Below are 13,506 nucleotides of genomic sequence, written 5' to 3'. Positions count from 1 at the left end.
TCACACGGCAAAAGAGACCCAAAATTTGTTGGACTTTGCGTGGGTGATGTCACCACATCCTCCACACTCTCCAGGCCTTGCCCTAAGTGACTATCATCTTTTTCCGCAACTCAAGAAGCACCTAGGTGGCCAGCACTTCGAGAACGATCAGCAGGTGATTGAAGCAGTCAATGGCTGGTTCAAGAGTCAACCAAAAGTGTTCTTTGAGAACGGCATTAAGAAGCTTCAGAAATGCTATGAAAAATGCATCAATAGAAACGGAAATTACGTCGAAAAATAGGGTAAGATTGTTTTAAAGGTAATCTCTAAATATTTGAGTTGGTTATTCCTACGTAGATGTGTGGGGAACACAGTCAATTCAGGTAGCGTGACGGGAATCGCAGCGCGTCGTTTGGTGGACGAAACTGGTCGGGAGTTGTTCACGTAAAAATCGAATATCTCGGCAACCAGTGGTCCAAATTTAAAAATCTTGGTACCTATGGAGAGCTGAAAATATAAGTAAGAAGTTCTTTTTTACCGATTTGATTTAACCCTTTTAGTTTCGGAAATATGAAAGGGGTGAACTTACTTTTTGGATGACCCTCGTAAATCGATGGTCGTACAGTGCGAAACCACATTATATCTGTTTGCAACGTTGCAGACACCCTGTCATACTTTATGTTTTCATCAGAAAAATCAACTTAAGTTTTTGAAAACTGCCGTGGCTTTTCTTCTTCATCAGCAGAATATTCCGAAGTTTCAAGTTACATAGTTGACTTGTTACTCCTCGAAAAAATAAAATAGGAGTAGAGATTTTGAGACACCGCGATTGAGGTATGTGGTTTCGCACCAGGGTGTCTAGCTTAAGGATTTTCCCGATTCTATCAGGATTTTAGGTCAATTAGGATTTAATCCCGATTTCATCAGGATTCGAGAAAAAATCGGTCATAAAATCAGAATTTGAGAAAAAATGGCCGTCCGATCAGATTTTTTTATCGAGCTTTTTTTGTGAAGTGAAGTTTCTCCGCCAAAATTCAGGATTTGGAAAAATTATGAAATAAAAAAATCTAAACACCCTGCGCACTTTAGCCATCGAAATGAAACCCTACAAATTTATGACATCCGAAAATTCTCTTCTGTCCAGGTACCGGCTCGGCTACGATCAGATCCGCGAGATAGCGCCGCGTGTGGTCTACTGCTCGGTCACAGGCTACGGCTCCAGGGGTCCGTACAAGAACAAGCCTGGCTACGACGTGATAGCGGCCTCTTTGGGCGGCCTCCTCCACATCACTGGGCCCGAAGACGGGGCGCCCTGCAAGGTGGGCGTCCCTGTGACCGATATGATGACCGGCCTCTACGCCCACGGAGCCATCTTGGCCGCCCTACTCCACAGGCAGAAAACTGGCCAAGGGCAGAAGGTTGAGTGCGATCTCTTGTCAACCCAGCTTTCGTCCCTCATCAACGTCGCCTCAAACTATCTCAACGCTGGCATGCATGCCAAGAGGTAATTTTAAACAGTTATAATAGCAGGGGGCTCATTATTGCACTTTATAGCTAAAGTACGAGACAAAGAAGATGACGGGAAAATGGAGTGATCCTATTGCAGGGTTGTTGGCGATCTGGAAAACATGGAAAGTAAATGTATTTTGCAAGCAGCATTTAGCAGAAGCCATTTTAATTTAAAGAAAAAAAATCAGTGAAAGTTTCATTTGAACAGCAGCCTTATGCTGTTTATACTTTCTTAAGGAAAAACGCCGTATAAGCCTTCAGAGTCGCCAAATTTCCTTTAACAAATTAAAAATTCCCGGGAAAATTTGTAAATATTTTTCTTCCAATTTTTCTAAGAATATCGTTCGTACTTTGATCTGACATCTGAAGTGCCTGAAAATTTCAGAATGATTTTTACTACTCTCTTCAAAAATTAATCTCTTCTGAGAGGAGATTTGGCAACTCTCGAATGCTCATATGACGTTTTTCCTTAGCACAGCAACATAGTTAGCAAGCGTGCAAGATGTGCTGGCTGGACGGAATACACTCGAGCAGGCGCAGTGTAGGCAATTCGCACATCAAACGGATGCGTGAAGGTGTAACGTTGGAAGTATTCCAACGATGTTGAAGGCGCCATATGTGCCGCGCGCGCGCCTGTTATTGCCCGCGATAATTCTAACTCGTGGCGTCGCGTCGGTGTATCAAAATTTTGCTGAAGGCTCAGCAAAATTTTCGATGATGAAAAATTATAAATTACTACCCGCATTCTGTTTTTTTTTTAAACTGTAACTGCGCCTATTTTTTTCTTTTTCTTATTACTTACTTTCTCGTTTTTTACTTTGACGGCGCTGGTCCAGTCATGATTACTTCAACCGCGGCAATTTTTCTGCAGAAATACTATGCTGTGTAATAATTCGCAGGAACAATTTATGGTTTTCCTGTAGAAGGGTACACTGAAAAACTTTCAGCACTCTTTCTAAAGTCAGCGTATTTAGAAGGGGGGGGGGGGGTTGAAAGTTAAGTTCTTTATGTTAGATTTAACCCCTTAGTCTGTGAGAACCACCAATTTCAAGCAATAGGATTGTTACATACTATTTTTGTCTTCTTTGAATATGGCTTTGTCTATCAATTTCAACAATTAGCCCGCTGGCTCAGTTTAGAAACAGCGTACGCACCATTTGTTTTCTTTTGCACTTATCGACGGTGCAAGTCGGCAATCACATAACTCGGTTTGCGACGTCGCAGACTTCCTATCATACTTTATTTGTTAAACGGAAAACTACTCAACGGCCATTCTTTAAAACTGCCATGATTTTTCTTCTCTGTGCGGAGAAAATTCTGCAAAAACTTCAAGGAATGATGTCAATTTGTTCTCCTCAAAAAAAATAATATACAAGCGGAGATTTTCAGACACCGCAAACGAGTTATGTGATTGCCGACTTGCACCGTCGATATGTCGTCACCTTCCAGGCAAAGTATCACAAGCGCCATGCGACGTTAAAAAAATTTCCGCCGCCATTTTATTTTTTTACAGAGAAATTGTTCAACGAAGCTGTCCGAAAATTTCACTGAATTTTCTTTGTGCTGCGATAAAATTTAGTGAAATTTCCAAACAGATTCAACCAACAATTTCTCAGTAAAGAAATAAAATGGCGGCGGAAATTTTTAAACGTCGCATGGCGCTAATGATACTTTGCCTGGAAGGTGGCGATGTGTTTTTACGAATGACCCAGAGATTGTAGTTTCTAATAGCAGTAGTCCAACTAACCTACCCGTCTTGTGTTTGCGACGCAACCATTTTTTCTGTGTAAATCAAGAAATCCTTGTGATTGTTCCAGGTGGGGCACCGCGCACGTGGACGTGGTGCCTTACGAGGTGTTCGAAACGAAAGACGGTCACCTGACGCTGGGCACGGGGTCGGACAAGCAGTTCGCGCGGCTGTGCGAGCTCATGGAACTGCGGGAAATGGTGGAGGACGAGCGGTTCAAGACGAACGCCGACCGAGTGGCCAACCGCAAGGTCCTCATCCCCGCACTCAAAGAGCGGCTCCGCACCAAGACCACCGCCTCCTGGTTGGAGATCTTTCGCGACGCTCCGTTCCCGCACGCACCGGTCAACACCATCCAACAGGTACGTCGCCGTTCATTCTTGTCATCAGTATAAAAAAAATTGATCAAAATCGATCGCTTAGCAATCGAAATACAGCGCAATGAAGAGTCGCGTCGGCCATCTGGGGCGCTGAAGCGGGTCCCGCGGCGCGCAACACGTGGTAGTGGTAGTGACATCCTTGGTTCCTTCCACCTTGTTTTCATCCAAGTTTCACGTTAAGCAACCAGTACGTCACTGACTGATGAAAGCAAGGTGGAAGAAACCGCGGGTGTCACTACCGCGGTTGACGGCGTCAAAACCCGACTTTTCAAAGGGCGATATCTCGGTTAATATTGAACGTAGGAAGTTGCGGTTTGGACAGACCTTATGATTTTTAGCTAATCTGTAAGAATGAAGCGCGAAAACACGGATCTGTGAGCAGCGCAACTGACGTATTCTAGACACCATGGTTTACTTTTGAAAGGGAACACTCGCCGATATAGGGGAGCATGAATTCTAGGCCCGGATTTTGGAAGGATTAAGGTGAATCCAGGGTCCGATCAGGGATAATTCAAGATTAGAGATAGCGCCACCAGTCGCCATTGAGAATTTCACTTTCCTTCGACGATTACTGAAATAATGTTCCTCGAACTACAAAAAGCAGATCCACAAGATATAGATTAATTTTTGCTTGATTTTTCGAGCCAAAAATATTGGCAATTAGAATTACAAGCGCAGAGAAAGTACGGCTGAAACTTTCAGCTCAGAGGCGGCGGCGAGCGCGCAACGGCATCCCTCATGTCCTGTCTCTCTCTCCCATTGCCGCAATGGGAATTACTTTCCGCCGTAGTTAAGACTTTATTTTTGGGAATTTTGAGAAGATTTTTTTAATGAGTGTTCTTTAAGTATGTTGCCATATCCCCTGGATCTCCAATCTTGAATAAGTATTACGGTTTTTATTATCTTGGCAAATATAGGCGGCTATTCTGAGCAGCGCGACGTGGTGGCCAAATCGCAAAGTTCCAAGCCTGGATTCACCTTAAATGACGACGGTTGATGGCTGTTTGTCCGTAGGTGTTCGACGACCCGCACGTGAGGGAGATCGGGATCGTGGAGGAGGTGGAAAGCGCGAACGGTGGGAGGTTGAAAGTGGTCGGGCCCGCGGTCCAGTACAGCGCGGCCAGCAACCAGGTCCGCTCGCCGCCCCCGCTCCTCGGCCAGCACACGCACCAAGTCCTCCAATCCGTCCTCCGACTCACCGACCAACAGATCCAGGCCCTCCGAGACGGTGCCCACATCCGATGAGCAGGTCTCCTCCACCACATTTTCCAGCTAGGAACAGAGACAAGAGACCCTCCACTGGCCTCTTGGCGACAGGTGGAAGCTTTTACTTTCGGGGATTCAACAGTTCCTTGTGGACAATTACAAGGGAGCAACAGCCATCACCCTAATTTCGGCTGTTGACCTACCCACATGGTGGATGATGAGCTTCGGGTGACGTCATGAGCCAAACAACTTTCCCAAACTTCGGCCATTTTCGGCTTGTTTGCAAAACGAAACTGCCAACACGTTGTTGAACATCAACCATGTAGGTAAGTCAACAGTAAAATGCTGAAGTCCCGAAAGTAAAAGCCTCCTCCATGGCCAAGATACTAGTGGAGGGTCTCTTGTCTCTGCCTGGACCACATTTTGCAGTTAGGAACCATCATTTCTGGCTCATCCATAAAAGCACCTATCTGCATAGGGAAGCCAACGACATGTATGTTGTTTCTATAATGAGCTAAAAATGGTGGATCCTTATCACAATATGTAGTCCATCTGCAGGCTGATAATTGAAACGGGTAGACGAAACGGTAGACAAATCGTCGTTCCCCGGGCGAAGGAACGTTACTCCTTGCATGCTTGCAAAATCGACCCAAACAATTTTATTTTTCACAAGAATGTGCACTGTGCAGAGGCCGGTCCAGCAATTTGACAACACTGGTTCTCTTCCATTTAAACCCGTGTTGAACAACCGATTCTTGTCGGAGCGCCTGCCCCCTCCAAATCGATACGTTTCCATAGGTTTAAATGGAGAGTAACAAACGTTGCCAATTTGCTGGATCCGCCAATGAGAATGTGCCTTTGCAATATTTGTCTAAATTTCGTCTGCTTTTCGCATGAGACGAGAAGAAAAATCAGTGAAATTTTCAGATAGAAAAGCCAAAGTTTCTCCTGGTAAAACGCATTCTGCCAAGGGGAATTTGGCAACATTGGCATGCAGTTTCGTTCTTTCGTAAGGAACTCGACGAAATGGTACAAAGGGAAAATGAAACGATTCTAATGGTGAGGCGGGTGGTTGTCATGGCTAAGGAGGAAAATGATGGAGTAGCCATACCCAAGTAGCAATGATCGCGATAAAAAGCTCTTTTATCGGTTGATTATCGCGATTATATCGGTGGCAATTTATCGCAATATTATCGAATGAAAAATTGCGATTTATGGCGATTAAATCGCTATGCATCGCAATTTTTTGTTCCCTAACATTGCAATCAATTTTCGTCGATAAAATCGAGATTAAATCGCCGTATCTCGCGATTTTTGTCGCGATAATATCGCGATAAATTGTTGGGCGATAAAATCGCAATTTTATTGCAACAAGATCGAGGATAATCGCTCAGATGTTGATGATCATAGCGATTTTATCGCCGACAAAATCGCAACAAATCGCGATTTTCCCGTTGAAAAATGCTACTTGGGTAGGGTTTCTCATGGATTCCCGTTAGTTAGTCAATTAGTTACCTCTTTCATTCATTGCAACCATCCGTTTCCACCAATTGGATTGCTCAATTTTCTCTCCGTCTTCTTTGTCTATCGCCTTGTCTATCAATTTCAATAATCAGCCCGCTGCTGGTAGAGTATTCTGAACTAAAGGACCCTCTCCACTTTCAAAGCAATGACCTCGAAGGGACCAATTCCCCTGGTGGTGGTTATCGTTGGCAACAGTAAAGTTGGCAACATTAAATTTGAACCCACTCTGGGGGGTCATCTCAAAAATTCCAAGAGCTTTGGACCGTGCGAGGAAGAACGCCGTATGAGCATTCGAGAGTTGCCAAATTTCCTTTAATTAAATATTTATTTTTGAGAAAAGTTATGAATATTTTTCCTTGAAATTTGCAGGAACTTTAAGTGAGATTGTGAACAAAATCTGAAAATTTGGAAGGAAAATATTCATAAGTTTACCAGGAAATTTGCGTATTATCAAGGGAAATTTGGCAACGCCTGAAGGTTCATACGGCGTTTTTCCTTAGCACGGTAGCGCGGTTGCTTCCTCCAGTGATTTTTTTAAGCACGGTCCCTCAACCCCTTTCCTTAAGGACTGAAGATCACGAGAAGACGTGTCTGTAATTCATTCTGAATTTTAATGCTGCCAAATCTCAGGTGTAAACGTTTACACTAAGCTAGATTTCGTCGTAAATAGATGGCTAGGAAACAACACCGCGTACCTGCAAACTGACGATTTTACAAAGCGATGAAAAACCTCGGTCATTTTTTGTAATTTTAAGGTTGCGTTTGGTATTTTTTATACATTACAGCGCTTTCATGCGAAATTGGAAAAACTAATAAAAGCACCAGCTTGCGTCTTTTATACTGTAAAACGCGGCAAATTTGCAAACTCATTTTCGCCATAATTGTCTGTTAGACGGTATTGCTCGTTAGCCATCAAAATGTGATTATTTACTCTATTAAGTTTATTCTTGTATTATTTTATGGCTGTTAACAGAAGTTGGTACAATAAGATTTATTTTTATACGGCACGTCTTCATCTCTTTTTATTCTAAGCGCAATTCACACGTCGAAAATTGGAGTCGAAAGTGAGGTTGTATGGTCGTTGCTCAACAGTCGTTTTTTTCGTAAATTTCAACTTTTATATCCGAATTCGCCCTCAAATTATGGGAACGGTTCATGAAAACTGATAACTGTTGCGTTCCGACTCATCAACGGTTGCTGAAAAATTGCACGGACCGCACAAATTTCGCGGGATCTCGCGGCAACGATCATCGATGCGTAGGTTACGTCCATTTCCAGCTCCTATTTTCGGCGTGTGAAGTGCGCTCTATTCACACAAGATCCATGAACATTGTCCCGTTTCATCTTGCGCCCGGTCAACAGGTTCTACACTGACCTATCAGCCGCTTCCATTTTTAGTAGTACTATGACGGTCAAAAACCATGTGTGTGCGTCGACAATACTAGAAAATCAGAGTTTTTGCCCGTTCTGATGGTTTTGATCAATAGGGAGCATCCTGCCTTTGGAGGGGTCCCTCGTACCTTACGCCATTTTTCGACTGAAGAAGTTATTTAAATGTTGAAATGACGTTTGAAGAGCAATTTTGGTAGAATCGCTCGGTATTAACATGCGTCTACACTCGAAGAATAATTCCGTCAAAAACTCAGTTTCTGAAAATACGGCGATCACGCCTTTCTTCAAATGGACTACATTTTACAATCAGGAACTACACTTTTTGACTCATTCGTAAAAGCGCTTACCTACATAGGAAAACTAGTAGCAATTACGTTGTTTCTGAAGTGAGCTGGAAATTGTTGTTCCTACCTGCAAAATGTAGTTCAAACAGCCCGTTTAAAGCTGTTTCATTGAACTTGCGCTGGGTCAGTTGCTCCTGTCACAGAATCGTGTTTTGGTGATTTCCGATCACAGATCAGCGAAAAATAATGGGACTCGTCCAAATACCGATTCACCATGACCAGTAGATACCGCCCTTTAAATTACACGGCGCAAGACGTCATCCACCGCAGCGATGCATCCCATGATTTCTGCCACCCCGTTTCACCCTTATTTTGAGCGGAGCGAAGCAATCGGAGACAATTTTTTTATCACTAATTTTTTATCCCAAGGAGGAAGATACCGTGCTACCTTTGCACTACGGTGGTGGATGACCCATGGGTTGCTAGGGGTCTGGAAAACCGGGAAAGTCAGGGATTTCGTGGGGAAAGTTAGGGAATTGGTGGGGGAAGTCAGGGAGTCCTTTACACGTTTACCAATCACTAAAACATTTATATCTGATCTCCCAGCTGTTTACTGTTTTGGGTTATTCTTAAAGCCTGTCATTTTTTAACCAGCCACTGAATGCCCTCCTCCATAATGTGATCTCTGAACAAGGAGATTGTGTCCGAAATGTAGCGAAAGTCAGCGGATTTCTTATTTTTTTAAAAACATAAAATAAATAAATAAATAAATAAAAGGCGATAATTTCGGTGGTCGGAAAAGTCAGGGAATTTAAGGATGAAGAAATTATGGCAACCCTGATGACGTCATAAGCAGCTTTTTTTTAAGGACGTTATCGTCGTTGATATCTTACGTAAAAAGTAGGCGTTAGGACAGATTGTATTGTTTTTTTTTTCTAATACTCTGTAAGCTTAAACCATGGAAACGCGATTCCATGACCAGAGTGCAAGTGTCCCATTTCGTGGACGCGTCTCCGGGCGGCTGAGCCCGAACTCCGGGTCCTCCCGAAATGTATTTTTCCCGGTGCTAATGAGGGCGTCCCGGATGACGTAAGGCGGCGAGAAGAGGAGAACGGAAAAAAATGAGGAGGAAGAGCCGGGGGCCTGGGTTTTTGTGACATTCGGGTCGGAGCGCACGGGGCGCCGCGGCGCACAGTGGAGCGAGTCAATTAGAGAGGTCGGACATGAAATTTTCGACTAAAATTGCAAATTTTGATGTTTATTTCGTCACATTTTCAACTTCAATGGGTGCAGCTAGAAGGAAATTTCACGAGGAAACCAATGGAGCCACTCTTAGAACCTCAAAGATGTGTATAAACGGAGTTATGAGCGTTTAAAGTTTCCAAATTCTGTCCGACCTCTCCTATTGACTCGATCCACCGTGCGGCGGGACATGCGTCATTTTTACCTATCCGCGGGTATATTATTAGCACTTACTCGGAAAGCCCGATGTAAACATTAGCGCTATGACAGTGGCGCGCTTGTGTCTTGTGTCGTTTGACGGGATCGCGGCGACGGCGCTTCCACGATGCCTTTTCCCGAGTTATAATTAGAGGGCGGCCATTCATTTGGCTTTACCTGAAATCCCGATACACGCGGATCGCGGTTTCGCGCTCGTTACCCGGCTCGCTTTCCCGCCGAGAATCGGATATCCGTCGTCGCACACGCTCCCTTCCTCGCCCTTTTCCTTCTTTCGATTTCCGCCGGACTTGATTATCCGCGAACGCGCCCACCCAGATTTCTCTTCTTTCCCGCGATTGTGAACGCTCTCAACTCGAGTGTGAAAGACAACAAATCCAAGTTTTTTGCTATCTTCGTTTTATTTAATTTTATTTTTATGTATTTATTTAATTTTTTTTGCTAGTTACCTGCCTACACCAGAATTCGTCCTCTGAACGTGTTTTGTAATTACATCCTCTAATTTAGGTAAATCTCACACATAATTTTCAGCTTTCAAAGCGTGCTCTCTCTCGTTCGTGCGGCCTTGAGAAGTGTTTCTAAAGTTTAAAAACCGTGTTGGATCCTAAGTTTTCTGGTTCATTTATTTTATTTTATGTAATTTTATTTTCGTTTGTTTATTTATTTCCTTTTTTTTGTTCGTTACCTGTCTACATCGAAATTCGTCCTTTGAACTTGTTTGTAGTTGCGTCCTCAAATCTAGGTAAATCTCACACAAAATTATCATAGTTTACCTTTCGAAGCGTGCTCTCTCTTATTCGCGCGGCCTTGAAAATTGTTTCAAAAGTTTAGGGACGAGATTTTGACAAGACGTTGCAGCCATGCTGCTGTGCTAAGGAAAAACACCGTTTAAGCCACCAGACGCTGCCAAATTTCTCGCGATAAATTTAGAATTTTCTTGAAGACTTGAGATTATTTTTCTTCCAATCTCTTGGAGAATATTGTCCTCGGTTCTATCTAAGGTATCTTTAAATTTCAAAAAAAAAATATTCCTAACTTTGCTCAGGAATGCATATTTAATTTGGGGCAATTTGGCAACGTGTGAATGTTCATACGGCGTTTTTCCTCAGCACGGCAGCGTGCTATACCGCGCTTAGGAAAAACGCGTATGAGCATTCGCATGTCGCCAATCTATTCTCAGAAAATGTTTATTTTTAGAAAAGTTGCGATTTTTTTTTTTTTAAAATAGTCAGACACTTCAGATGAAATTGCGGACAAAACTGTATGAGACTTTCAAAGAAAAATATCAAAATTTTTCCCAGAAAATCGAGTTTTGCCCAGGGAAGTTTGGCAATGTCTGAAAGCTCATACGGCGTTTTTTTTAAACGGCATTATGGCTTTTATCATCCTGTTAATGTGACAGGTATTGTGATAAAGGACCATTATATTAGGATCTTACAAGGACCTTTTCCTTAAAGGAGAAAATTTTCCTTAAATTTTTGCAGATGCATAGAGGGAGAAATCATGAATATTTTGGCGCAAATTTGAAGGTAAAATTTCAAGTATTAAAGGAAATATTATGGTCCTTACGTCCAATATTAAAAGTCTTGGGTTGCAGAAAAACGTGGTTTAAGTTTTGGCAAAAGATTGAGCAAAATGTTCTCCTCGAAGATTAGGTCTCTTTTCACGGATCCAGTCACAAATTAATGGCCTAAGTGCGAAACCACGTACCTCCGTGTACGACGTCGCAGACTTCCTGTCATACTTTTTTTCTTTAAAAAACTTGTCAACGTAATTTGTCGAAAACTATTGATTTTTCTTCTCTATCAGCAGAATATTCTGTATAAATTTCAAGCTTTAAAGTTGACTTGCTATTCCTCAAAAAAGTAAAGTAGGAGTCGAAATTTTGACAAACCTAAATGAAGATACGTGGTTTCACAAATGAAATGGTTTCATAATCGTGGCCGTCGAAATACAGTGATACTCATTTTGAAAGGAAAAAACTTTTATTCTTATAATGCTAAATTTCCCATCTAGAGTTTAGCTCTGTAAGAGTTATATCCTTTCAGTTTCGAAATGAGTATATCTGTTTTTACAAAATAAGCTTAAGGGTTGTGACGTCATGTCAAAATCTTGTCTCTATAAACTAGTTGTTGGAGATGCTTTATACCCAACTCTCGTTCATTGTTCAGTGTGCTTGATTTTGAACTTTCTTCTCGTTATCAAAAATTACAAGTTGGCCCAAAAAATTCCGGGTACATAAACCGATAAGCTCGGTAAGCACTGCACGGAGCATGATTTGTGACTGAATTTTTTCGGCTCGATGCGCTACGATTTCGGCTCACCGTGAACCAAACTTTGGTTCTGTTAACCGAAGAGGTCGGTTCCTTCGACCGAGGGCTCATCGAACAGTATTCTTTGGGAAACGCACGATTTCTGGCCCATTCGTAAAAACACATTTGTTTACAGTGAAAGTAATGGTACATACGTTTTTTCTTAACTGAGCCAGAAATTTTAGTTCCTAATTCTGTCGTGCTAAGCAAGAACACCGTAAATCTATCAAGATTTTTCCTTCGTTTTTTGGTACTTAACATTTTATAAAATAAAAACCGTTTTACCTATTCACCTCAAATTTTCAGGTTAAGTTTTTGATATTATTTGCGAAAGAAATCTGTAAAAACATTGTCCCAAGCAGTGTTCGAAACTCACCTTTGAGTTTTAAAAGCCATGTGGCGCATTAAGCCCGATTTTTAGGCGCCATTCAAGATGTTTTAGGAGCCAAATTGACTTTTTGCCTATATATTACGGCGCATTTAGTGAAAAGTTAGACGCAAGATGTTTTCGTAACAGAATTAGTAAGTAGCTGTAAATTGGGGAAGACAAAAGCACTAAGAATGAAATCGTGAAGAATAGAAAAAACAAGCTTTCACTTGTAGTGCTGAAAAATCTGAGTTTTTTTAATTCAAACAGATTTGTTATTCTTTCTTTATGAGAATCCAGATTTTCAGGGGGCAATTTTTAGGGGCCATGTTGGCGCAGAACTTTCATTTTTTAGGCGCATTTGGTGCGTTGGCGCCTGTGAGTTTCGAACACTGGTCCCAAGCTACACAAATTTTTCTGCTATGATACTTTGTTTCCAATAAATGTAAAATGGCGTTTACGGCGTTTTTGCGTCGCACGGTAGAGTTGCAAAATGCAGTTTAAACGGAAGAACGCGAGCGCCCACTAAACTTATCCGCGGTTTCGATAACCGCGCGAGGTTGCTTTTTTTCGCACGGAGGAAAAATGAAACATCATCAATCATTCTCAGAGGCACTGAAAGATCTTTAACGATCATCATAATTCATCAAGGCAATATGTGGGGCAGTGACGACGGGGTCTGTTGATATTTCTTCATCGCGAATATTCGCGTGTCAGAATTAGCGAGTTCGAACAAGCCCGATGTCTCGGCAAAATCTCACGGCCCCACTCTTTTTAAGCATCCAGCTAAAAAGAAAAAGAAAACCTTATGTTTCAAAATTGCCTCACTTTGCTGTTAGATCGAGCATTTCTGCATTTCTGCAACATCAGCTGGAGGAGTGCGACTTAACGTGTACGTTTTGACAAGAGAGAAATGAGTCAAGTTCTTTTAAATAAGTCGGAAAAGCTGACAATTTTTAACGGAAATTTTTGAACCCTTCGAATTTTTCAGAATTTTATTTTGCATTGCATTGCGTTGCACGAACGGCTTTTAAACTTGAAATGCATGGAATTTTCATTTCACTACGATCCTACGCAATCCGATCACTTAAGAATTCTGCATGCATTCTTCACGTATTATCATTCATATCTATGCGGGATGTGAGAACAGAATTTCGGCCGTCGTCACGCATATATATTTCTTCAAAAATAAATATTCGATCGGGAGAGATTTCGCATCGTGTAAAGGCCCATACGTTGTTTTTCCTTAGCGCGGCAGTACTGTCGTGTTAGGTCTTACCTTCTATCATCTTTCACCCCCCGTAGTCCTACTCTAGACCTGGATTCATAATCCCGATGAAGACACTCC

At 42.2% G+C, this 13,506-nt stretch overlaps 1 protein-coding gene across 4 annotated transcripts in view; it reads left to right on the top strand.

Moving 5' to 3' along the window:
- LOC109030047 (succinyl-CoA:glutarate CoA-transferase) overlaps positions 1–7,352 on the top strand; it is a 34,296-nt gene extending 26,944 nt beyond the window's left edge. For all 4 annotated transcript variants that reach the window (XM_019040798.2, XM_019040799.2, XM_019040801.2 and 1 more), the window contains 3 exons: positions 1,124–1,483; positions 3,306–3,597; positions 4,630–7,352. In XM_019040798.2, coding sequence (XP_018896343.2) covers positions 1,124–1,483; positions 3,306–3,597; positions 4,630–4,860 — 883 coding nt within the window. In that variant the 3' untranslated portion in view covers positions 4,861–7,352. The remainder of the gene's footprint in view (positions 1–1,123; positions 1,484–3,305; positions 3,598–4,629) is intronic.
- Positions 7,353–13,506: the final 6,154 nt, after the last annotated feature.

This window comes from Bemisia tabaci, chromosome 7 (assembly GCF_918797505.1).
Source record: "Bemisia tabaci chromosome 7, PGI_BMITA_v3".
NCBI classification, from domain to species: Eukaryota; Metazoa; Arthropoda; class Insecta; order Hemiptera; family Aleyrodidae; genus Bemisia; species Bemisia tabaci.
The sequence above is the reverse complement of the archived record's forward strand: the minus strand, read 5'-3'. Positions and strand labels throughout refer to the sequence as shown.